The 25,037-nt window shown below is 33.1% G+C and overlaps 2 protein-coding genes across 5 annotated transcripts; one reads left to right on the forward strand and one right to left on the reverse strand.

Moving 5' to 3' along the window:
• The first annotated feature begins 227 nt into the window (after positions 1-227).
• Positions 228-9,989, forward strand: LOC134244177 (very-long-chain 3-oxoacyl-CoA reductase-like). Its single transcript, XM_062726442.1, has 10 exons — positions 228-422; positions 1,945-1,991; positions 2,256-2,331; positions 3,089-3,199; positions 5,471-5,535; positions 5,861-5,905; positions 6,225-6,341; positions 8,406-8,471; positions 8,964-9,113; positions 9,551-9,989. The coding sequence occupies exons 1-10, from the start codon at positions 245-247 to the stop codon at positions 9,659-9,661; spliced, it is 966 nt and encodes a 321-aa protein (XP_062582426.1). The 5' UTR covers positions 228-244; the 3' UTR covers positions 9,662-9,989.
• Positions 9,990-11,659: 1,670 nt separating this feature from the next.
• On the reverse strand, positions 11,660-23,196 carry LOC134244178 (zinc finger and BTB domain-containing protein 47-like). Of its 4 annotated transcripts, none has more exons than XM_062726445.1 (8): positions 23,094-23,196; positions 20,088-20,268; positions 17,154-17,306; positions 15,733-16,215; positions 15,020-15,139; positions 14,376-14,630; positions 13,772-13,909; positions 11,660-12,750 (listed from the first exon to the last, which is right to left on the reverse strand). In XM_062726445.1, exons 2-8 carry the CDS (start codon positions 20,266-20,268, stop codon positions 11,828-11,830), a joined length of 2,253 nt encoding a protein of 750 aa, XP_062582429.1. In that variant the 5' UTR covers positions 23,094-23,196; the 3' UTR covers positions 11,660-11,827. The 4 variants fall into 4 exon arrangements, with proteins under 4 accessions (XP_062582429.1, XP_062582427.1, XP_062582428.1 ...); XM_062726443.1 differs by having other exon boundaries at positions 13,772-13,912; XM_062726444.1 differs by having other exon boundaries at positions 13,772-13,912; positions 23,125-23,184.
• Positions 23,197-25,037: the final 1,841 nt, after the last annotated feature.

Raw genomic sequence — 25,037 nt, forward strand, 5'->3', positions numbered from 1 at the left:
AGAAAACATGGAAAAATTGGAAGTTTTCAGTTTTTTCATAAAAAAGTTTTGTTGTTCGTTTGAAAATCATGTCTTTTTCTCTTAAAATATCAAATAGGAAACAGGCTTTGTACCTAAGGCATCTGTGTCGTGATCTTTGTGCAAGATTGATTTTGTTGTCATGGTTTATGTATGAAGATTCTCAAATTATCGGATTTTTAGCGTCGGGATCGGCATTCATTCCACATGCACTTTGACCGCAGCTATGGCGAGCTCCATGATCAACAATGTGTTTGGTAGAGACGCCTCGGCATATTTTGCGACGTTTGGGCTTGTTGCAGCGTTCTATCTAGCACTTAAAGTTGCATTTAATGTAATCAAAGCATTGAAATCACTTGTTTTTGCTGGATCTACAAATTTCAAAAAATTAGGATCATGGGCAGGTAATGATACGTACGTGTATTTACTCATTTAATCATTTATTACTCAAGGCCGCGGCTGCCAGATAGGGTGTACTTGCATTTCTTTTAAACAAATATCAGTTTAAAAAAACAACAGGGATTTTCTCTACTCCAATTTGAGAATTGGGCCTATGCCCTTGTAATTTGGAAATGAACTACCTTTTATCACATTCAGTTATTCAGTTGACAAATTTTATTGCAATATGATAATAGAAATAAACACTTCTAGTTCTGATGAATAAGATCGATCATTTACTTAATTATTCTGAATTGTAAATCAGAAAATAAATCAATAAAATTTTGTTTATTTCATTCAGATTTTCAGACCTGATCACGGCATGCCCCCCCCCCCCAACTTTGAACAAATTAAGTTTATGGGACATTGGGTTCATTTTTTGGGGAAAAGAAGAATTTTGAGAACAGGCCCTTGAATAAATTCATTTTTCATTTGTTAAGGGAATGCAGCTAGATTTATGTTTGTTTAATGAGAAATGTGTCAAAAATCCTCCCAACATTGGTCTTGATTTAAATTATTGACACATTTCTCAGGAATTTACCACTTCCTAAGTTTGTCAGGAAAGGGAAATGACAACTTGGGTGTAGAAACATTCTTATCAATTGAGTATATATGGAAAGATAAAAACAACTGTTAGGCAAAAAAAAAAAAAAAAAACATGTTCCAGGCCACTAAGTGGGTTGGCCAGAATGAGCAGTGATAAAAATTCAGATATCAACTATCCGGTATTTACAGTTCACTGTAGGATAGGATTGTAAATATAATCTGTGAGAGTACATCATCTACATGTAATAGGATTATCAGCATGGACATTTATACCATAGTTATAAATACTTAAAATCTGTACCTTTTCCTCATTTTGTTTCTTGGTAGGCTTGCATGGTTGTTTCAATTCTTTGTTGTATTTGAATTAAAGTGCAAATGTGCATATTATAACTATAGGGTTCTTCACTGCCTGTATGTGAAAATATAGATATCTGCAAAGATAATATTCCTCTTTCTCTCATTTATTTTTTAATCATAATACATGTACATTCAATAAACACTATCATTACTCTTTCTGTTTTGATTTCATTATGTTTTACCTCAGAGAGTAATTTAATGTCTTATCGTTTTATTTTTTAATCATATAAAAATGAACTACACTCTGGTAACAAAAACACCAATTGATATGACAGAATATTTGCATTTATAAGATATTTTAAAACTGTAGGACTGCATGATGATGAGATTATATTTTTAAGACTTTTTACAATTATATTAAATCAGCAATTTCAGCACAAGTTCATCGGTGGCAACGTGGATGAATGACAATGTATTCAGCGTATTTAATTATATAGTACAAACATTAAAAAGAATAGTGTACTAAATGGACTGAAGAAAAAAAGATACATTTCAATTTGAAATGAGGAAATATAGTTGATAAAATATATTGTTTTCCTTTAACACATAAGAAAAAATGATTTCCTATTCTTTGTTTCTTTTCAGTTGTTACAGGTTCAACAGATGGCATTGGAAAAGCTTATGCACAGGAGGTAGGTACATGTAATTCGTAGAACACAGATTGATGAAATCGAAGAGAATTATTTTGGTCATAAAAAATGATAGAAAATTATGATTTTATTTGAAGCTCTATTGATGAATATTTCATTATTTGAACAATGTATATATTAATTGATTTGAATATTGTAAATGAAAGTACGATATTTACAGCAGTTTTTATGTTTATAAAAGTGTTAGAAGTTGATATTACCATTCCCGCATCTGAATAATTTGAGATAATTTATTTTTATTTTCAGTTGGCTAGAAAGGGCATCAATATTGTTTTAATAAGTCGTTCAGAAGCAAAACTTCAGGAGGTTGCCAATGAAATAGGTACTAAAACATAGCCTAAGAAATTTAATGTATACAATACACACAATAGTATGTAACTAACATGTCATATGGTATGTAACCTATTCAATGATATATAAAAGAAGTCGGTTCACTTTATGCATAAAATGGCCCTGTAGATATACCATTTAATTTATCAACACTTGATTTTCTATTTGAAGCATTAAAATAAAGTAGAGACTTGGTGCTTTCATTTCCTATTAAAAATTTTCTCCTCAAACTTCAGGTCTTGGAGATCTGGCTTTAGGAAATCGCAATGTTCTTGAATTTTTAGGTAAACAGGAATAATTGAGTACTTTCAGTGAAGAAAAATAATATGAGCACACTCTCTGATCTAAAAAATAAAACATGTCCATCAATCCTCGAAAACAGTTCTATCATTTACTAGTTACATATTTTAGATCAGAGGTTGCGCTCTATATTAAATATCAAAAAAATAACTTTAAAAATTGGCCGTTTTGTAGACTTTTTCAGAATATGAGGAAATTGACTCATTTCGTGACATCATAATGCATTGACTAGCCAGAAAATGAAGTCATATTTGATAGATACGCAGTCACCAAAGATCTAACTGATATTTTATTGCATTGTTAACTAAAACTTTGCAGTTTTCAGTTTTTCAGAAATTCACAGGGCCAAATAAGGCAAAAGTGAACCTTGTTCTTTGCAATGGTGCATGACAAATACTGTGTTGTTTTAATCAAGTACAATACACAGTATTTTGATATTTTGTTTTCAGAAAAAGAGAGCAGAGTTCAAACTAGAATTATTGTGGCTGATTTCAGCAAAGGTCTGGAGTTGTATGATTCCATAAGAAACCAGTTAGCAGGTCTGGAGATTGGAACACTGGGTAAAAGGAATAACATCCCTATTTTTATACGCCCGTCTTAAGACGGGACGTATTATGTTATAGGCTTCGTGTCCGTCCGTCTGTCTGTTAGCTTTTTCGTTTCCGGCTCATAACTTTAATACTACTAGGCCTAGGATTATCAAACTTTGTCATCTGATGCATCTTGGGTAGAAGGTGTGTCGCGCACAAAAAGTAGGTCACTCTAACCTTTAATTAAGAAGTTATAGCCAAATATGGAAAAATCCTTTCCGGCCCATAACTAGAAAACCATAAGACCTACAATCATCAAACTTGGCCAGTTTATGCATCTTAGGTAGAAGGCGTGTCGCGACCTATTTCAAGGTCACTGCGACCTTTAATTTAAGTGAATTTTAAATAAAAAATGTGTCTTTTTACCATTCATTTACACATCCCAAATAATGTAAGAGTATTGCACTGTCCTTATTAAAAAAGTGTTAAATCAAGAAAATACTTATTTTTTTAAGCATATACTTGACAGCAATCTAAAACAAATATAATGTATGTTAGAAAAATCCCATGTCTCCCATGAGTGTAATTATCAACCACTGGTCAAGAAGAATTTTGATAACAGAAAATTGCATGTCAAATTAGAGAGAAATTAATGGGTTTTGAGTGCAAGGAGCTATCTGACAGAGCATTGGTGTTATCTATATCCCTTGAGAATTGGGCAAATGGGTAAGCCTGTTTGATTAAAAATAGCTCTTGTTGACTAGCTTAAGTTTTGAAATGAATTTGATGAAAAGTAATTAAAACTAATTTGATATTGCATAATAGACTAATCTGATATTATGTAATATTATTAATTTAAAAACTAATTTTATGGGGTGGGGTTGAATCAACATGTCCATATGAATTACTAATCAAAGTACTCAGATGTACTGAAAGCCGGGCTCATTTACAGGGTAATGAACAAAGACCGTGGTGACATTTTAAAATCAAGTTCAGAGGTTTAGAGGATATGTTACACCAAACATATCTCAATGGCATGTATAGTATTAAAAAGTTTTAAAAATTAAATAAAATATAGCTAGAAATTATCAGCGTAAAATATTTATCACATGTATCGTTTCGGGGTTTTATATACAAACAGAAGTAAATAAACACCGATGCAGCAAGATTAATTAAGGTCAAACGACTATGCACTGATGTGTCCTCAGCGGGGAGTTTTGCATCAAGTCATTAATGATGTTCCCTGCATTTGTGTTAGCCTGATAGTACAACCTTTATTTATAGAATATGACGCAGACAGGGATACCTGATGAAAACCTTTCGCACCTTTTGAATCGCTTTGTAAAATATTAGTCAAAGGAGCCAGGAAAATGTTAAACAATTTAGTATTTTGATAAAAATATTCGATTTACTATTTCTTAAGGTGTTTGAACGGATTTTGTTTTCTCAACAGCAGCTGGGCGTACGTACTATATTTTTACTCGTAAACTCAATTTGGCGGTGAAGAAGCAGCATTTTCTGTTGCTCACCGTCGCAATAGCCGGGCATTGCTCTACGAGCAATGAGCCCGGCTAATAAAAACCTGTCGGACATTAAATCTCAACCCAAAAAAAATCTTTGAGTATTTTATATGTTTTTAAAAAAAAATTATAGTAGATAGTGCAGACCCATTCATCTCTTGGTAGTAATGAGTAGACAAGCATCCAGTTAAAGATTAATTAATGAGTTCTATGTAGGAAGGCTAGCTGTCTCAGTCGCTCTGATTAAGCAGCCCTTTGGGGATTAGACAGAAGAACTGCTGGTCAGTTTGTAACATATGTCATTTGATGGCCGGCCTTTTCTTTTCAAAATTAATTTGGTATAGATTAAGTTGTTAAGACTAATTTGATGATGGGCATTTGACAAGGTCTAACACAACCAGCACAGAAATCTATCAGTGATGTAATATTTATTATAATTGATGGCTACATCACAGGGGATGGATAAATAGTTTAAGGAATGGAAAAATCATCGAAATCTTAGAATCACGGGCAAGGTTGATGTGATTTTCTTGCACCTAAACTGTTCAAGAAAATTGTAATTTTTTGACGGGCGTATCATGCTGTGGCGCGGCACTTTATTAAAGATTTCCTTTAAGTGTTTTTCTTGTAATGAATGCAGTCCCCTTTATGACAGTTGCTCTTGGGAAGTAAAAATAAAAAAAAATGAGGTATTAACAAAAGACATATTTTTTAAAAGTCCTACATGTAATTCTTTTTTCTTGCTAGCACCTGAAAAGTATTGTTTTTTGCCTTTTTTCAGTAAACAATGTAGGAATGTCATATTCTTTCCCAAACTACCTTTTGGATTTACCTGATAGAGAAGAGGTAAGACAATTATAAAAGACAGAAATTAGTCTACTTTGATTTTGTCTTCATTTGTTTCACTTTCATAATTAAAATCTGATTTTTTTGGTCAGTTTATTTAATGCTGCAGTCTGTGAACAGTTTACTAAAGGAGTCATAAATAAGTGACCCTGCATAACCTTTAATTGCCCTTTAGCATGTTTTGTAATTAGTCTGTCCATCCAGGTGTTGAAATGATCTTGATCCAAGTTTGTTAGATTAAGCAGATCTCTAGATATATCATATCTTTTTTCTTTTTTAAATCCCTTGGAACAATTCAATCTATTTCAAACTTTTTTTCTTGCAGTTTTGTATGAAAATGATCAACATTAATGTAACATCAGTAACCATGGTATGTTATATTGTCTCCAAAAATGCATTTACGATAGTTCAATACATTGTACAATCATGATTTTAAAAGGATGAATATATGTATTATATTGGAATTAATTTGTATAAATGGTATGGAAGGATTTTTAAAAATCTCAGTCAATGCACATACTGAGTTTCAAATCCTTATCAATTAATGGATATAAGATCTTTTCAAATGTCAATGTTTTCTGAAACTTTACCGCAACAATTACTTAGATGACTTCTTTATAAATGTTAAGTCTCAGGTCTTCTACATATAAACTTCAGTTTGAATGTTTTTACACTGTAAATCATTGTAGATGACTAGCATTGTGATGCCTGGTATGGTAGAGAGAAGGAAAGGTGCTGTCATAAACCTGTCCTCTGCGGCAGGACTGAACCCCACCCCTCTGCTCACTGTATACTCCGCCTGTAAGGTGAGTGATTTATATGTTTAATTATCAGTCCTTCTATTTTAGAGGGACAGCCCAGCTACTGTCTCACAGTGAACTCTACCTACAAGGTAATTGACCTAATTTAACTCAGTGTGGGACTGAGACCACAATTCTATTCACAATATTCCCTGCATGGAAAGTAACAATCTAATTAAAAGAAGATGTTAGATCCACTCGCATACTTGATACACTAAGATCTAACAACATTCAACAGAGGGCCACGTCAGAGGTCAAATTCAGAAGAACTCAAGACTTTGATTACGTCAACAAATATACAATGATTTTTTTAGGATTGGTTGATAGAATTTGACCTGTGACGTGACCCTCTATGGGATGTTGTTAGATGGTAGTTTATCGAGCATGCAAGCAGATCTAACATTTAATTTTCATTGGATTGGTAAAGTAAGAGACAATATGATCAATAGGTCCATAGCTGCAGGACAGTTCTACAACTCTGCTCACAGCTCACTCTCTTTAGTAAGTGACACTAGTATATCCTCAGTATTGGTACCAAGTCCTGCTTCACCAGGCCATAGAGCAATGTCTTGTGCAATACAAAATTAACCATTTTCATTCTCTGTCATTCTTAACCTTATAAAGTTGCAAATAATATATGCATATAAAAAGAAACCAACTGATTTGCTGTTAAAATTAGTTTGATAAAATAGAAAATAGACAGTGTTGTTCATTATAATAAATAAAAAAATTACATATGATTACAATTTGATTTTCATCATACAGATTTATTATGCATCTGGTTATTATGGTATATGTAGTAGTTACCCCATATCATACTGTTGGTTATGTGTAGATACCCGATGGGCGTGGTCATAATGACACGAGGGAGCGTAGCTCCCGAGTTGTCATTATGGCCACGCCCATCGGGTATCTACACATAATCAACAGTGTGATATGGGGTAAATGACTTGTACCATAGTTTTCAAAAATCATTCATATGTAAGTCAGCTTAGGACTCGGTCGGACTGGTTTGTGTGATGGAAACATTAAGTGTTTTGTTTCAAAGATGCATTTGGATTTTATATGATTTTATGCTTCTTCGTGTCCTTCTGACCACGTCCATCGAATATAGGGTAAGTGATTTGTATACAATACTTTTCAAATTTTGCTACAAATTTTGCCCTATACTCGGCACTCAGGGTCATTGAACAGTGAGGGATCTTCCTGTCAACACCTTCTGCGACACGGTACCTCTGTTTATACTTTATAGGTCTCCACGTCCCACAGTGGGATTCAACTCCTTATTTCGTGGCTCTAGGGCAGGTGCTTTAACCAATGGGCCACGCAAGCGACATAAAAATTAAACATATCTAGGCCCGTTTAATAAGTTTGATTAATGTAATTGAAAAAATAACGAGTTTGGTTTCAATGATATATGTTAATTTGATATGATTTTTTTTCTCGTAAATTTCAATCGTCAAAAACTCAAAATTACACACTAGTAATTTAAATTTATTATGAACTTGGTTTAACTTAAATTTTTGTAAACCTAATACAAACTTCGCCGTGCACAGTTGTACGTTAATTGTTCGAAATGTTTGTTAGGGGTTATGTATATTTCATTTTAATGAAAATTAGATCTTTGATCGGCTAGATCCGCAATCGAAAATGTCATTTAAGTACAGTAGTGTACACTTGCTTTTACGTCAAGTATGTACCATGTTTCCTTTGTTGGTTATCAAAAGAACGATATATTAGAATCTACTTAGCTAACGTCAGTTACGTTACCCTGGTCATTACACTATTTAAAAAAAATGTTTTAAAAAATCAAGCGATTTCTGAAGTTTTTTCTTCACTAACAAGCCCGTATGATTGTTTCATTTAAAAACCGTGCATGATCGTTTTATAAATAGTTCTTTTGTCCCGACTCGATGGGCGGAGTTATAGAAAAGTGTGGGTTATGTACAGAAAACCCACACTTTTAACAAAAGAAATCACAACTAACTATGGTACAAGTATGTTTAAAATAAGATGTATATAATTGTGTGTTGACTATTGAACATACCTATACACTGTATTTGTTTTCAGGCTTATGTATCCTTCTTCTCCCAGTGTATACAGGATGAGTATGGATCTAAGGGAATTATTTGTCAGGTATGTCAAAAAAGTTTAATTTTTTGTATGTTGTCCTTCGAGTTCAGGTATTGCACTTATCTGAATAAATAAAAAAAATTAATAAATCAGATAATTATGTATTTTGATGTCCTGAGATTCCAGGTATTATTAGTTTACTTTAATACATATGCACATAACATTTGATAAATGAGAATGCCATCATATGCATGTATGTTTTTAAAGTTTTTTTTGTACTCTTAAGATAAAAAAGGAAATTATGAAAAAAACTCCACTTTATAGTTTGGCTCATATTATCATTATTATATACATTGTCATGTATAAAACCAAATTTTTTACGTACCAAATAGAAATTGAGAGACATTGAATCATTCATTATACATGTAACCATGTTTACAGAAATGTAGCCTATTTGTATAGATCTTGCGTTGACGAATTGCATAAAAATTTGTTTTATTAATTGATCCTGTCTAAATTTCAAACATGTACTTTACCTTGTACATATTTTTACAGTGTGTGATGCCGTATTTTGTTGCAACTAAGATGTCCAAGATCAGGAAACCCTCTTTATTTGCACCTAGTCCCACCACCTACGTGAAATCTGCCCTGAATTCTGTTGGTGCATCGGTTGCTACCCATGGCTACTGGGCACATAACATGCAGGTACATTTATGTATTCTAAGATGTCATTAGTCATTTAACTTGTAAATTTACAGATCAAGAACATATGCAATGTACATTTTCACAAACTCAACAATGTACCCTTCCTATCAAAAATTTTCTATAAAGATATTCTCAATTTTAAATCATATAGTACCATAAAACGTTCTTGCACAAGAAATCAGTGTACATTACCAGGAGTTTAGACGTCCAGATCAATATAAATTGCTAGTATTTTTTTTTTTAAGAAAAGTTAATTCAGAGGATGTGAACAATTTTCTTGGGCATCAAAAAATAGCAAAAAAGTCCTTCAGTAATTAGAACATTTCAACTGAACAGGGAATAGGAATCTTTTGTTCAAAACTATGTTGCATATGTCCTTAATTGTATGTCAACATTTGATGATATCTAAGTGACACATTCTCCATTACTTATTACAGGGTGCAATAACGGGATTGTTACCAACAGCATTCCTTAAAATGATGACCTTCAGCATGATGAACAAAGCCAGGAAAGCTTACTTAAAAAAACTGGCCAACAAGAAGGAATAATGTTAATCAAGTCAATAGCATGCAATTATGTAGTTGCTCAAGTTTTTTAATAATTCAGTTTCAAGATGCTTCATCTACATTTCATTGCATGATGCCAGTATATATTTGTACATGTGCTATTTTTCAGAGGATTGACATATATGCATATGTGCATAATCTATACATAAACTCTAAATTATTCTTTGCAAACATGTATGATTGTAATTTGCTGTCAAAAATGCATTAAAATCAATGTAGATGAAATCCTCAACATCAGCTAGCCATGCAATACATAATGTATTCACTAAATAAGATAAGGTCTTAAAAAAAATAAATATTTAAAATTTTCTATTCTGTATTTGTTGTTTTTTATTTTATTTCTGGACTGTTTCTCAACGTATGATATGCACTCCATCTGTATGGATTTATAAAATTCAATTGAATTTTACAAGTATAACTAGTACACCTTGAACATCATGAAGAGCATGATGTTCAAGATGTGTTCAGGTGAACTTTGAAGAAGTAAAAGCATCTCAGGAGCATACCATTCTAATTCCCCGCTTTACAAACAGAAGAATTTAATCACACTGATTTAACATTGAACATTGCATTCTGAAAGCAATATGCTTTCATCAAATAACAGAACACATTCTTACCTTCAAGCATTGTGGGTGAAGGCAGAACCTAACCCCCCCCCCCCAACACAAGTGCGTGCGAAAAATAGGATTATAGGATTTTTGAGTAGGGTTTTTTCACAGTTTTATAAATAAGCTACTAGTATTTGTTTTCTCTGGTTGATCTCCAAAATGATACTTCATGTACAAGCCTGCATTTTGTTAACAGGGTTATGACTTATTTAATAATATAAAAACAATATATTAACAGTGATTTAAATAGTCGGAAATTGTGTGTCAAAATAAAATTTCTAGTTTGCCTAGGACCTTAACCCCTTGCTTTCTCCTGGGCATTACCTTTGACCAGTTTGGAACCTCGGCGGTAACCTAAGAATTTCTATCCCATGTAAATTTCAACAGTCGATGAAAGCTGTGTAAATTTCAGATGCTAATCATGTAACGTCATGAAGGCCACGCCTTACTGAAAGTCCAAGCTTGCCTGAGAATTGTCCTATATACTTTGAATATTGAAAATATTGTATGGAAGTGAAACGATCTCAAGGAAAGCTATTGTGTTATTTTCAAAACAAAATCGATATGCATCTGATAGATTAAAAAAATTTCCTGACCCTGGAGGCTTAGTTCTTTTATGGCTCAATAGCAAAATCCTGCAAAACGTTTTTCAGTGAAATTTTTTGGTTCAGGGAGCAGTACGAGGCATGTTACCTGGTGGACTGACCAAAATGTTGACAGCGAGCAGGATGCACAATGCCAGAAATATAAATCTGAAGATGGCAAACAAGTAAGAATAAATATATGAAGGAAATATGTAGATGGAATGAAATCTTCATAATTTAATTTAAACAAGCTTCATCTATTTCTTACTGACCACGCATGGGACAGTTCATTTCAAATTACACTGATGTGAATGTATCAAATTTTCAGACTTTATATTTGTAAATGCATATTCAATTAATATATGAATGAAGTGAAATGTCCAGTTTCTATACTGAGAGGAATTCCAACATAATGAATTTGCAGCATTTGAACAGATACTGTGTTAGAGATTTCTTTATAATAAACTAAAAGAGATGTTTATTTTGAAATAAATTCAATGTACAAAAAAATGTTTTTAAAATTAAAGAGTCATGGTATATTTCAAGTTTTCTTGCACATCACAGTCATTTATTATAATAATTTATAAAGATGGAATGTGCAAATAATTAGCAATTCTGAGCAAGATTATGTCTTATATAAAGAATTCAAAATGTACTTCAATTTATCCAATTTGCACAAACAAGTATTAGATGGACTACCCCTGTATGAATTTCCTGATATTAATGTTTGGTAAACATCATGAACTTTGTGCTCCTTTATTTTCTAAGATAAAGAAAACTCAGAAGTGATTTTAAGTTTTATTTCAAAATATTGAATATCTTAAACTAAACATAGAACACTTATTTCAATAGTTAAACTTGTATGTTCTTTGAATTAAATTCATGTACAAGTAAAAAAATTTTTTAACTTTTTTGGAATAACAATAACAAAGTAATATAATTCAGAGGATTTTAAGTCAAGAATCTTCAACTGCTACATCATCCTGAAGCACACTTTGTGCATGAGCCTTTTTAATGTGTGTTTTTCTACTAACATTGTGGTTAAACCTAAGCCCACAGTATTCACAGGCAAATGGTCTTTCTCCAGTATGAACTCGTGCGTGGGTCTCCATGGCATACTTAGATATAAACTTTTTGCCACAGTAGTTACACAAGTGATTTAAGATATTCTTGTGAGTTAGTAAATGTCTTCGATACGAGGACATACTTTTGAAACTTTTTCCACAATCATTGCAGGGTACTTTTTTACCTCCATGTAAAAACTCCAAATGGCGTTTCAGACTTACTGCAGTAGAATACATATTGCCACACAAACTGCACTGGTAATTTCTGGTATTTGGTTCGTGTTTCTTAACATGAGATTTATATTTACGTAGCTCCAGAAACTCTCCACAATAAGCACACAGTCTCAACCTAGTGTTATGGTATTCCTTATCATGTTCCGCAAATTCATGCTGACTCATGAACTTCTGCCCACAGTGACATTTCCATTCCAATTTACGAACGATATACCCCGTCTTAGACTCGGGATCCTCAAAGACAAACCTACCAGTATATGGATCATTAGACTCTGCTTTGACTTTAGTTTCTTTAACTCTTTTCTCCTTTGCCTTTTGAGCACCTTGCCTTAAAGCTTCATACCTTTTCAGATTGCTAACACTACAGAATTTTCCAGTCTTAGGATTTCTAATCATACATCTATAAAGATACACCTTCTTCACTGGTGCCTGCTCCGTTTCCTCTTGTGCCCCTCCCTCTTCCTGTCTAGATTTTTCCTCCTCTTCTTGTCTCAATTTCTCTTCCTCTTGTTCTTTGGATTCTTTCTCCTCTCTTGCCTGCTGCAACTTCATTAAAGCACTGCTAATCCTCCTGTTTTCTCCTAATTTGAAAGATACAAAAAAATATTATACAATTATAGCCTTTTGATGAGGTCAATCCCTAGATATATAGACCTTAGAGAAAGCATATCAACTGAGCACGAAGTGCGAGGTCGATATGCTTTCTCTAAGGTCTATATATCTAAGGATTGTACCGAATCAAAAGGCTACAATTGTTTTATTATTTTTTATCAGTCAATAAGAAATGTCTTAAAATATTTTTTCTAATACTCAGTACCTTCACATATAAGGCATTGTTATGTCATATGCATTATGACGTCACAGATGAAGTATCTGTTTTTAGAAACATCAAGTTTATAAATACTATTGTGACATCAGCACTATTGTTGCTTCACAGAAGAACGTTATCAATTTTAGAAACAGTGAGTTTATAAATTTTTAAAATAGAAACATCCAGTCCATACCACTTTTATACTTGATCATGTGATCTAGTTTGCTCCAATTAGATAGATGGAACAATATAGAAAAATAATAATTTAAAATATTTCATTTTGAATATTTCCATACAAGTATATTTGTACCCATGAGAATTATGGGATGCAAATGCCCCTGGCATACTTTACACGTGTGCAAATCTTGCGATTTGTTATCCTCTCTTACATCAGTGAACAATTTGGTTTTGTATGAAATTCTTCAATTTGTATACTTTAAAAGTTTTCAATCCAGAAATTAAAACATGAAATGCATGGGAGAAAAATTTTAATTTTCACTCAATAGTACTGTTAAAAAGAAGTAATAAAATATCTCACGTCACTGTCTTTTTTTGCAATCAACTTGTAATGAGAATACTTCCATGATCATTGTATAGAAAAGATAGCCATAATTTTTAGAAAGTAGGTCAATATGACTTTCTTATAAGTAACAAACCAATGGGTTCAAAGATGCACAAGATGGACAAAGTTTGATAATTAAGGTCTAGCAATGTCCAAAATATTAATCTAAAAAAATTTAAAATGAATATCAGCAAATTTTAAAGAGTTAGTTGTATAAGTAAACAGTCACCTTTGCCTTGTTCAGGATCCTTATTGTTAGGTAGTGGCACACAATACATGTGATCTCCTACATTACATGTATAGAAACCTGTATCCTCATCTTTATCTGTGCTATTTTGATCTTTCTCTGTCTCATCATCCATGTCTTCTTCTGTTTGAAATGTAAAGCCAAAAATAATTTACACTTTCAAGGTAAGATATCTAGATCCTACTGATTGCAATGTATGAATTAATGTTTGTTATGGCTAGGCCAGCATATTGTTCAATACCGTTGTGGCTATATGTAGAACTACCTAGCCGCTAGGATCTTGAAGCAGCCCAGATAAGCAGGAAAATAGTTCCCAATAATACACAGAGGCCCCATATGAATTAAAGTTTCTTTTACATGAGGTACTGTATAAAGGGAAATTTTCGCCCCCATTTTATTTTCGCCTCTTTTGACCTACTCTCATTTGGGCGAATTTAAAATGGGGTGAATTCAAAGAATACAGTCTAATTTCTTAAACAAAACTATAATTGGGCAAATTTAAAATGGGGCAAAATTGTTTGCAAGTGTGAAAGGGCGAAAATAAGACGGGGCGAAAATAACCCTGTATACAGTATGAGTATTCTACCTTCAGCTGATTCCTCCTCGCTGTCATCTGGTGTTTCATTGCTTTCATCATCGTCATTCTCTTGGCTGGTATTGGTCCCCACTTCAGCATTTCTCTGATTCATTGTACCATTCTCTTCCTCTGGCTCCTCCCAGTCCGGTTCCTGTTTAATAACCAGGTCATCGTTGAACTCTGTACTGTGTAGACTCTCTTCAATAGTAGAGCTTGCTTCACCTATACCCTGGTCTTGTATATTACACTCCTCTGTGTTGGTCTCTGGAAAACATATTATCAAAAGTTACCTGATGTCCTGTAGAAATTAACATTTTCTGTACACTGATGCTTCATTTTGTTATTTAGAAAAGGAAGAGTCAGGAGAATAAAGCTAAAATTTGATTTTTTTGGAAAGAAAATTATTGTATTTTGTAATGACCAATATCTGTCTCTGTCATAAAACTTAAATGGAGAAATCTATAATTGTCCACTCTCTTCAAAATACATGTAATGAAAAGTCATTAGACAGCCTATCATCCAAGGACTGTATTACAACAGTTTTCAAATTGATCCTTTAAACAACAATCCTAAAATAGTTATAAGTACAACCTTAATACATGTGAACACATGTACCACAGTACATGTAAGTACAAGAGCCACTGTGGCAGTACCTGTTTCCATTTGATGTTCCTTTTCTCCACTGCTTGTCTGAGTCTCTAATTCTTGACCTAGGCCGTTATCTCCCAAATTCTCCAGATCCCATTCTGGTTCCTGCTTTACTTGAAAAACTTCTGAAAAGTGAACAAATATTCATTCAAACTTTTTAAACAACTCTGAACATTATGATAGTACACATGACTAATGTGAAATGAATACTTTAGTATTCACTGTTATGAATACATGAATACTTTAGTATTCACTGTTATGAATTTTAGCTGGATACTTATGTGCATGTATGTGTTTAAGTCATCCATTTGATAAAAATGATATTAAAGACATCCACACCACATGAGGCTTTTTTAAGACCTTTTGAAATTTAACTGACAAATTTGGTAACCAGTGGCAATTAAATAAGAGAGCTCCTGAGTATCTTTTATTGGGATTGTTTAGGCCTTAAGGGCTTCATTCTCAATTTAATGTATTTCTCCCAAAATTTTATTTGAAACTGTAGTCAGGTATTTAATAACTAAACTTGCTATTCATACAACTAAAAAATTAAGTTGTTAACAAAGTCGAAAGATCAGAAACACACTACATCATGATTTTGAATCATAATGCTCTATCCAAAAATTTCCAAAAACTTACTTATCTACCCAATCCTTTTCTCAAAATATGGTATGAAAGTCTTGAATTTAAAAAAAAAAAACAATAAATGTATGCTTACCTTCTGTCGGCTGGCTATTTTCATTACATGGCAGCACTGGGTGTATGAAGGAAGGTGATTCATTCTGTAACGAGAATGTATTGACCAGAGGATTGCTGACATCTATATTCTCCTCTGTTGTTTCCATATCGGAATTTTCTTCATTTTGAATGTCTTCATCCTGGTGACTTTCCAGATTGTTTTCATTGAATTCAACACCAGAGTCCTCCAAAGAAATCTCCCTCCTTGTTTCAGCATGTAAAAATGTCACTTTCTCTTTCTCCTGATCACCTCTAAAAAAAGTTCGAACCAATTCGTTTTTAGTTTCTCTTTTCCTGGCCTGTTCATCTTTTGACTTGGGCAGACTTTCAAAGTATGACCGCTGTTTTGGAAGTGGACCATGTTTACAAGGATGAATTGTCTTTCTGGTTTTTGCAGGTTTATTAACCTGAGAATATGGTTTCAAGCCTTTAGTTGATTCTCTGTTTGGTTTGCTGCTAATGACTGAAAAGAAAGCATACATGAATATGAAAGAAGATTTCATCCCAAATAAACATAAAGCCTACCATTCTATGGACTTGAATAACCTGTCAATTTTAGTCAGTCAGTTGGTTAGACTGTCAGTAACATAGTACACATACCTAATAGAACTGTTCTTTATATAGGTCTACTACCCTTGCAAAGAAACTTAGAAAAGGGGTCTATTTCAAAGCTGAAAATCTTAACTTTCTGGAAATGTTATAATCTTGATAATTAGGTGAATACTGTAACACCCCTATAATGAGTAAAATGTCAAAAGAAATTTCAATGCAGCCTTTAAGAAGAAGCAGAAGACACCAAAATACTGCAGTTTTTCAAGCCATAACTGTATATAGTTAGTTTGTTTTATACCCCTGAGCAGAGAAGATTTTCAAAGAATAAATGCATTTTCAGTATTCAATAAATAGAGCCCTACTCTAAACACTGTCTGGATTACTTTCAAAGCTTCATACTAATGACTTTTCATACCAATATCATGTAGAACCGTGTTTTCAAGGAGGGGTCACCGTTTACTTGGGGGGTGAGGGTCTAAGGTCACTTTTACTTGGTTTAGTATATACATTTACTGTAATACCTCTGCAAATTTCATGGGGAGCCCGGACACCCACGACCCCCCTCTCTAGATCCGCGCATGATTTAGCTTGTTATTTTTCATTTCTCTTTACTTGAAGGATACCATATGAATTAAGATGACCCCCCCCCCCAAAAAAAATCATGTTTGACACCTCATTCTTATCTAACTTCCTACTGTAGACAAAATGATTAGACACTCTTTCATCATGATTGGATAATGGCATTATTAGAAGACTAAACATGCTTATGAAACCAAAATTTCCCCACGGCCAAAAATATCACAGTTCAATCAGCTTATTTGTATTTTGCCAAGGAGTAATGACAGTTACCAAGTATTTCCTTGCTGTTTCCTGGTATGATCTTTACAAGTTTCTTTTCCTCGGTTTCTATTTCAGAAGACCTCTCAAGGGGATAAAATACTTTCTGTGCTTTTTTTAATTTTAGAGCTGCAGCTTTCATCGCATTGTAGAGTGTCTTCTTTTCTGGAAATTTACAATAAACTAAAGAGATTGATGGCCCATCATCAGGTACCCATGGGTGATATTGTTTTAAACTCATCACAGGATCAAGACAAGATCACTCGTGGGAAATTGACAATGGGTGAGCCTCATTCAAGGTGCATATTAATTTTGTGAGGGTAACATGAAAAGATATTTCAATGTACTAGTACATGTACCTTGATTCTTTGATAAGAAGTACTGGTAAATTTATGTGGTGAAAGTAAGAGTAAATTTTTAATTTTTTTTTTATAAGTGTACAGAATTGATACCCTTTACTCTATACATGTGTATATAGCATGATAATTAGTGTTGATACATTCCAACTCCATCTTATTCCAACAGCTAAATGAAAAAGTTATCATTTTAAGCTCACTCTCATATTTAGAAAATTTTTATTTATGTTCATGCACAGCCTACAATACAATGTACCTCACCCAGTAAAAATTTCAAGATATTCTTATTATAAAACTTTTACTTTCGATGACAAAGTACCAAAACAAGAGGCCCGAAGGCCTGAGTAATTTTTTGCCTTGCTGTTCTTGCAGATTGGCAATTAATTTGTATCAATGTCATGTTTTGATAAAAAAAAATGTATCAGTGTCATATGTTTTGATAAAATAATTCTGAAGCTAATTCAAGACAACTTCAAGATGACAGCATGCAATTGATTGCTAATTACCAGTAAGCTTCCTATTCCAAAATTTTTCACTCCGATCTAGAATTGTTTCTATAGTATATGTGTACTTATTAGCAGATTGTTTGCAGTTGAGCTAAATTCGAAGTATGAATGAAAGAAACACAGAAGGACTGAAAATTCAGGGGCATAGCAAACATTTTATGCACCTGCAATATTGAATAATTCATGGTGGGGCATAAGAACTAAGAACATGAAGAAGCATACTGAAGCCAGAGCACAGTAAATATTCAACAATTAAAAAACTGACAGCAAGGGTCCTTATTAAGATGGATAAGCATCTAAGGGTGAGATGAATATTTCCTAACTGACAGAATAATGCCATTATCCAACTACTGGTATCTTGAAGAATTAACGGTAACCCTTCTTCAAGTTCATATACATACATGTATATCAATGTTTATATTAATTTTTTCCCCTTAAAACCAGTTCAACTAAACATGTACAAATTTAAGCAAATATTTAGATCTTCATTTCATACAAAGCCATTCTTCAGTGAATGCAAACATAATCCTAAGAGAACAAACAAGAGGCCCACGGGCCTTATAGGTCACCTGAGTATTGTGCAACAACTTTCAAACAATTAAATTTGGTTCGTGTTTTAAACCAGAGGCCATGAAATTCGCACTTCACAATTTTGAAAGAGGCACCATTGCTTATCATAATTACAGACTTAGCATGCTTACTCTATTTACTTAATACCCAAAGGTAGATCAGTACCAAAGAGCAGATTTCAAAGCATTAATTTATTTTCAGACTATGCCCCCCCCCCCCTTCCCTTGACCCAGGGGGCATAAAAAATAACCATTTTGTCAGATGCACCTTTCTTCATCATAAATATATATACTTGGATCATTGGCATAAAACCCAGGAGCAATGGAAAAGATTTTCAAAGAATAAATACTAGTACATTTTCACTATGTAATCAATAGAGACCCGCCCTAACACCAGAACCCCTGATCCTGGGGCCATAAAATTCACAATTTTGGAAGAGGCACTCTTGCTTATCATAACTATATACTTAGTTAGTTTATTTAATACCCAGGAGCAGAGAAGAAGATTTTCAAAGAAATAATGCATTTTCACTATCATTTTCACAAATCAATAGAGCCCCGCCCAACACCAGAACCCTTGACCCTGGGGCCATAAATTCACAATTTTGGAAGAGGCACTCTTGCTCAACATAATTATGTACTTACATCGTTTATCTAATACCCTGGAGCAGAGAAGAAGGTTTTCAAAGAATTAATGCATTTTCACTATATAATCAATAGGGCCCCGGGCTAACACCAGAACCCCTGACCCTGGGGCCACAAAATTCACAATTTTGGAAGAGGCTCTCTTGCTCATCATAACTCATCATAACTATGTACTTAGTTAGTTTACTTAATACCCAGGAGCAGAGAAGATGATTTTAAAAGAAACCATGCATTTTCACTATATAATCTATATAGCCCCGCCCTAGCACTAGAACCCCTGACCCTGGGGCCATGGATTTCACAATTTTGGTAGAGGACTCAATGCTCATTACATTCATGCCAACAGTTTGCCTGCTTGATGTCCAGGAGTAAAGAAGAAGATTTTTAAAGATTGCAATAATTTTAGTGGTTTTGGCCCCACCCCTCAGGCCCCAGAGGGGCGGGGACCATAAAATTCAAAATTTTTGTTCCCCTTCACCCATAGATGCTGTATACCAAATTTTGTTGAAATTGGTTCAGTGGTTTCAGAGAAGAAGCTGAAAATGTTCAAATGTTAACACACGATGCACGAAAACGGATATCAATAGGTCACCTGAGTTACTCAGGTGACCTAAAAATTAATTTAGAAAATATCACAAATTACATCAAAAAACTTTCTTCATAAACTTTTCCATTTTGGTATAAAATCCAGAATGTGAGAACTATCAACTGTAAATCTAATACATCACAATACATCTCAGATATCTCAACAGCTCTGTAGTTCAATACTTTAAAATTTTACCTTATATCCTTGTTTCCTGTTCATTTTCTACCTTTAATTCATAATACTCCACCTAAATTAAACTTAATCACAAGACGATAAGTAAATACCTTGAGGTCTTTCTCTGCAGAATCTAAGGAATGCAGCGAAGACATTTGTTCCTGCTATTTGAGACAGTTTTTCTAAAAGGAATTTCCTGCCAAATTCTGTTCCACTGACATATGTTGTTCCTGCCACTGCATCGACAGACACAGCAAAGTATTCTCGACCTGGCCTTAAAATGTGCTCCATCTATCAAAAAAAACAACAACACTGTAATGACTGTATATGTATGTATACCTCTCATATTTTTCAGAAGTATCTTCTAATAAAATGAAGATTGAATATATAAAATATTATGAATAGTATGAGGCCAAGCATAAAAACATAGGTAATCAGAGATTACCAAGCTCACCTCGACGAATGTTATCAGTGTAAGTAATGCAAATCTCACATCATATTTTCTTAATATTTACTAGTATTTATCCCAACAACAATATTCTTGCAAGTTGTGTTTAACCCCTTACATGGCATATACACATTTCTATGCATGTAGCGTGAAAAACATGCAAAGTGTTAACAAATATTCAAAGATTTGTTAATACTGCAGATATCAAGGACTTCAAGTTCATTTGGATTGACCTGTTTCCAAAACTTTAACCTGGTCTCTTGTTTGGAAAATATAAGTCAGATCCAGCATCTGAAGCAAGTCTGGTAGTGTCCATCCCTAGATGCATCATCCATGCAAGTTTGGTTCAGGTAGGGCTTATAGTTACTTGGGAATGAAAATGTAGGTCAGATCCAGCATCTGAAGAAAGTCTGGTAGTAGTGTCCATCCCTAGATATATCATCCATGCAACTTGCAAGTTTGGTCCAGGTAGGGCTTATAGTTCCTTGGGAATGGACCCGCTCCAAAAACTTTACCTGGGACACCAACGCCAACGCCGGGGTATAGCATAGCCTCATCTCCACTTCGTCGAGGTGAGCTAAAAATCTTTGTTTACAGTTGCAGACTTATAATTTTTAGAGTGGGTCGGTAAGTAGGTATGATTTTTTTTATATTAATAGATTTTATCCCCTAGGACTCGGTGAATATTGTACTCCTCAGATGGCTAAATCATTGTATTGACCAAAAAAAAAACACAGCAATAATTGTATAATGTCAGTTGTTAGTTTCAACTGCAATGGAAACAAACATCGTCATTGTCTGAAAATAATGTCACAGCTAGCATACAGATGTAAATATTCAAGACTACGACATGCACTTTTTGGAGATCAAGCAGCTAGGGGTTGGAGAAAGCTACAAGCAGACTTTGAACCATGGCTTAGGATGATGCACCCTTGCTAATAATGTCAATAATGTATGCCCACTGTTCAAGAGATTGACACCTCGGAAGTTCTTAAACTTCTTGAGGATTCTAACAACCCGTAAGGTTGCAGGAAAAACTAATGTTAATTAACCAAAAGATAAAATTATTCCTTTTAAAGTATTTTGAAATAATTTTGATGCTAATTTGATAATATTTATAGCAAAAATAACAATTTTCATTTTTTGCACTGTACATTTATATCCCATTTGGAATATTATACACCAGAAAGCTTTTTATATCCCATTTGGGCAATTGTCCCCCAATCTGCAAAATGTAATCAGAAAAGCTCTCAACTTATCTTGAGCCTTCTGCTCCTGAGATCTAAAAAAAGTGCGTTAAAAGAACATAATTAAGCTATATGTATTCTGAATAATTTTCTAATGCTTTAAAACTAATTCAAGATATATAACTTATAGCTGCAGATCTGTAGCTCTCCGAAAAAAAATATATTGATAGACCGGAGAGCTACAGTGCCACCCATTGAAAAAACTGTATATTTATTGCGCACAAAAAAGTGTGCTCGGTTCTCGATTTATTTCTCCATGTTTTTCAAACTGTAATCTCAAAATATTACTAACCGTGTGTTCCTAAAATATTCTTTCGCTTTTTCCACAACCAAAAATTCCTCATAATTGTTGTTAATAGTCCTCCTGACCCTGATATTGTAATCATCGAACATTTCGCTTATTTATACTGCCATTTTGGTTTCAAAGATAATTCGGTCCAATATGCTTCGTTCGGATGTCAACTACGAGAGTACTTGATAGCAGATAAAGGAATTTTTTGAAATCTTTCCTCATTTGCAATTGAGGTAAGAATTTGGAAGAATTAATTAAGAACCGAGCGCACTTTTCTGTGCTCAATAAATATACAGTTTTTTCAATGGGTGGCACTGTAGCTCTCCGGTCTATCAATATATTTTTTTCGGAGAGCTACAGATCTGCAGCTATATAACTTATAACCTAGGAGATTGTACTGAATCTGCTAATAATTAAGTGAATGATATTTTCCTGAGTTGTTTTCAATTTCAGATGAGTACACTAAAATGTGATTTGTTGCACATCCTGAGAAAAATCCTGCTAAAATGAAGTTTGATTATCATTTTGATACCCAAACGAAGCAATTCAGGTAGGTAAATAGAGCACTGTTTGAATAATTTAAGCTACGTAACAAAATCTATTGATTGTACAAGAAAAACGACTGGAAAACGTTTGGACTGGAAATGATACAATTACATATTATATGCTTATGCAGAGATTAGGGCTGGGCAATAATATCGATATTTCAATATATTGCAATACAATGACAAAAAATATCGTATCGCAATACGATTTTGTAATATCGATATATTGGCAATATGCTAATATTAAGGAATTTTGTCATTAAATATAGAAATGGACTTATAAAAGTTTGTTATTATGCCAAACAGTAAGTCAGATGTTGTTTTGTGGTAAAATTTCAGAGCATAACTAAAATGAAATCAACAAGATTTTTTTCCGTATTGGTTACTTATCATAGTTGTGTACATTCTGCATGTAAATTAAAGTAAATATAGTAAGAAAATGCCATTTTTATTACATTAAAAATATCGCAATACATATCGCAGTACATTTTAAAATATCGCAATATATCGCAATACGAATTCTCGGGCCAATACCCAGCCCTAGCAGAGATGCATATTCGATTACACTGAATAATTTTGCATACTTTGTTTCGAGGTCTTCGTCACTTAACCAACGTTTTTCTCTTTTTTCTTCACAACATTCTCATATCATCTGCAAAAAAGTACGAAACTTGGAGCAAGCCATGAAAAACCTTGTAGGAATTTTTTGAATCTCGATCCCGAGGAGTGTTTCATGAAGTAATGAATACACTTTCGAAAATTAATGAAATGTTATGTTAATTGGTCCTTAAGGTAGGATTCTTCTCATATTTCTAATATTTCAAAATTAATGAAATTTTCACAGAATCAAGAAGACAATATCAGTAAGTGATAGTATCAGTGAAATTAAATTTGACCGTTTTATATTAGAGGCAAGGTCAGGTCAAGGTCATTATCTTTTTCCTTGACATTAAGAATAAAAAAATACTGTTGCCGATCATGTGATACCTACTTCTATTTAAAAAGTTTAAAGATTGTTCTTTTTGCATAAAAACATATTACTATATCGGGTCTATAGCATATATTACCAAATTTACATAAATAATTTAACTTAACTGGATATTGGCTAATCCGAATTTTCTCTGTTTTTCATCATTTTTTAGGATATATTAGTTATTTTCATATGCTTCCTATATTTAACTTTTTCTTATTTTCACATATGATAAAGTAGTCTTATAAATGTACAAAATGATACAAAAACGAAAAGTTTTGATCGTTTACTAAGAGAGAAAAAATACTTTTTATGGATTTTTGGCTCAGATCTGCACTTTAATAGGAAGCGTTTAAAGGCTAAAAAAGTTCTAGTTTGTTTGGAAAATCATATTTATTTGATATATTTTGAAAGTTTAGTCCCTCATTATTAATTTAACTTACATTTGAAAATTTCTCCAAGTCTTCGATTGTGTACAAATTATAACTAAATTCATTGTTCTATTATAATTTTGAGAGGCAGAAAAGAAGACATTTTCATACGCCACCATTCCGCCAAAAATATAGTCCCTGCTAGTTTTCAAACGCAGTTTACCATTTCTATTTAAAGTTGTACAATTGTGATGAGGAAAGAAAAATATGGTCTTTTAAATTCCTTACACCTCAATATATAAGACATATAAGCAAATATACTTTGAATGTTTCATCGAGTCAGAAACCAGAGAAGAATCCTACCTTAATTCAATTATTAGTTGTAATGTCCATTAAATTGTCTACAGGTAGGCCTACATGTGTCTGTGCCAGTTATGGGAAGGACTATGACATTCTTCACCCCCCACCACTTTAATTATTTTTTTAATTTTACAACTATAATTTAAAAATTATTTTTCTTTAAATTTTTTATCTCCTACTACTTCATAACATTTCTTTAAAAAAATATTGTTTAAATTGCATCCCATACGCAAGTTTTAATAACAATCATTTATACCCTAAATAAAAAATATAAATGTTAATTAGTATATACATATTTTAGGTACTTTTTTTAGATGGTGATAACTCATAAGGTAAAAAAAATACTAAAATAATGTTGAAAAAAAATCTAACTGTGTATTTACTGGAGGTGAAAGTGACTTACTTAGTCCCATGGTGATGGCCAACTCCATGAGGGATCCAAGTGAGTATTGTGTCTCAGGACATATTTTCCTTCATATTTTAGCATAAAATTTTGAAAACTCTTGAGATTCTTATGGGGGTCTGTGTGTCCACCCAAGCATCTTTTCCTTATTTTGCTTGATAAATAGTTGGAATATCTGATATTTGCTAGAATTCCAGATCTGTCACCTACAGTTTTGAATTATTTAGTCACTTAGGCTGAAAAAAAATCAATTGGGAAAATATCTTATTTACCTGTTTTATTAATTAAAGGGATAAAAAAAAAATGATCATAGTATTTTACCGTAGGAAATGTGATACATGAACTATTTATAATCATATTTAATAGTGTAAATAAAAGTTCACAAATATATTGAATAGTGTAGATAAAAGTTCAGAAATAACTA

This window comes from Saccostrea cucullata, unplaced genomic scaffold (genome assembly GCF_032062105.1).
Source record: "Saccostrea cucullata isolate Sc308-1 unplaced genomic scaffold, CSIRO_AGI_Scuc_v1 ctg512, whole genome shotgun sequence".
Taxonomy (NCBI): domain Eukaryota; kingdom Metazoa; phylum Mollusca; class Bivalvia; order Ostreida; family Ostreidae; genus Saccostrea; species Saccostrea cuccullata.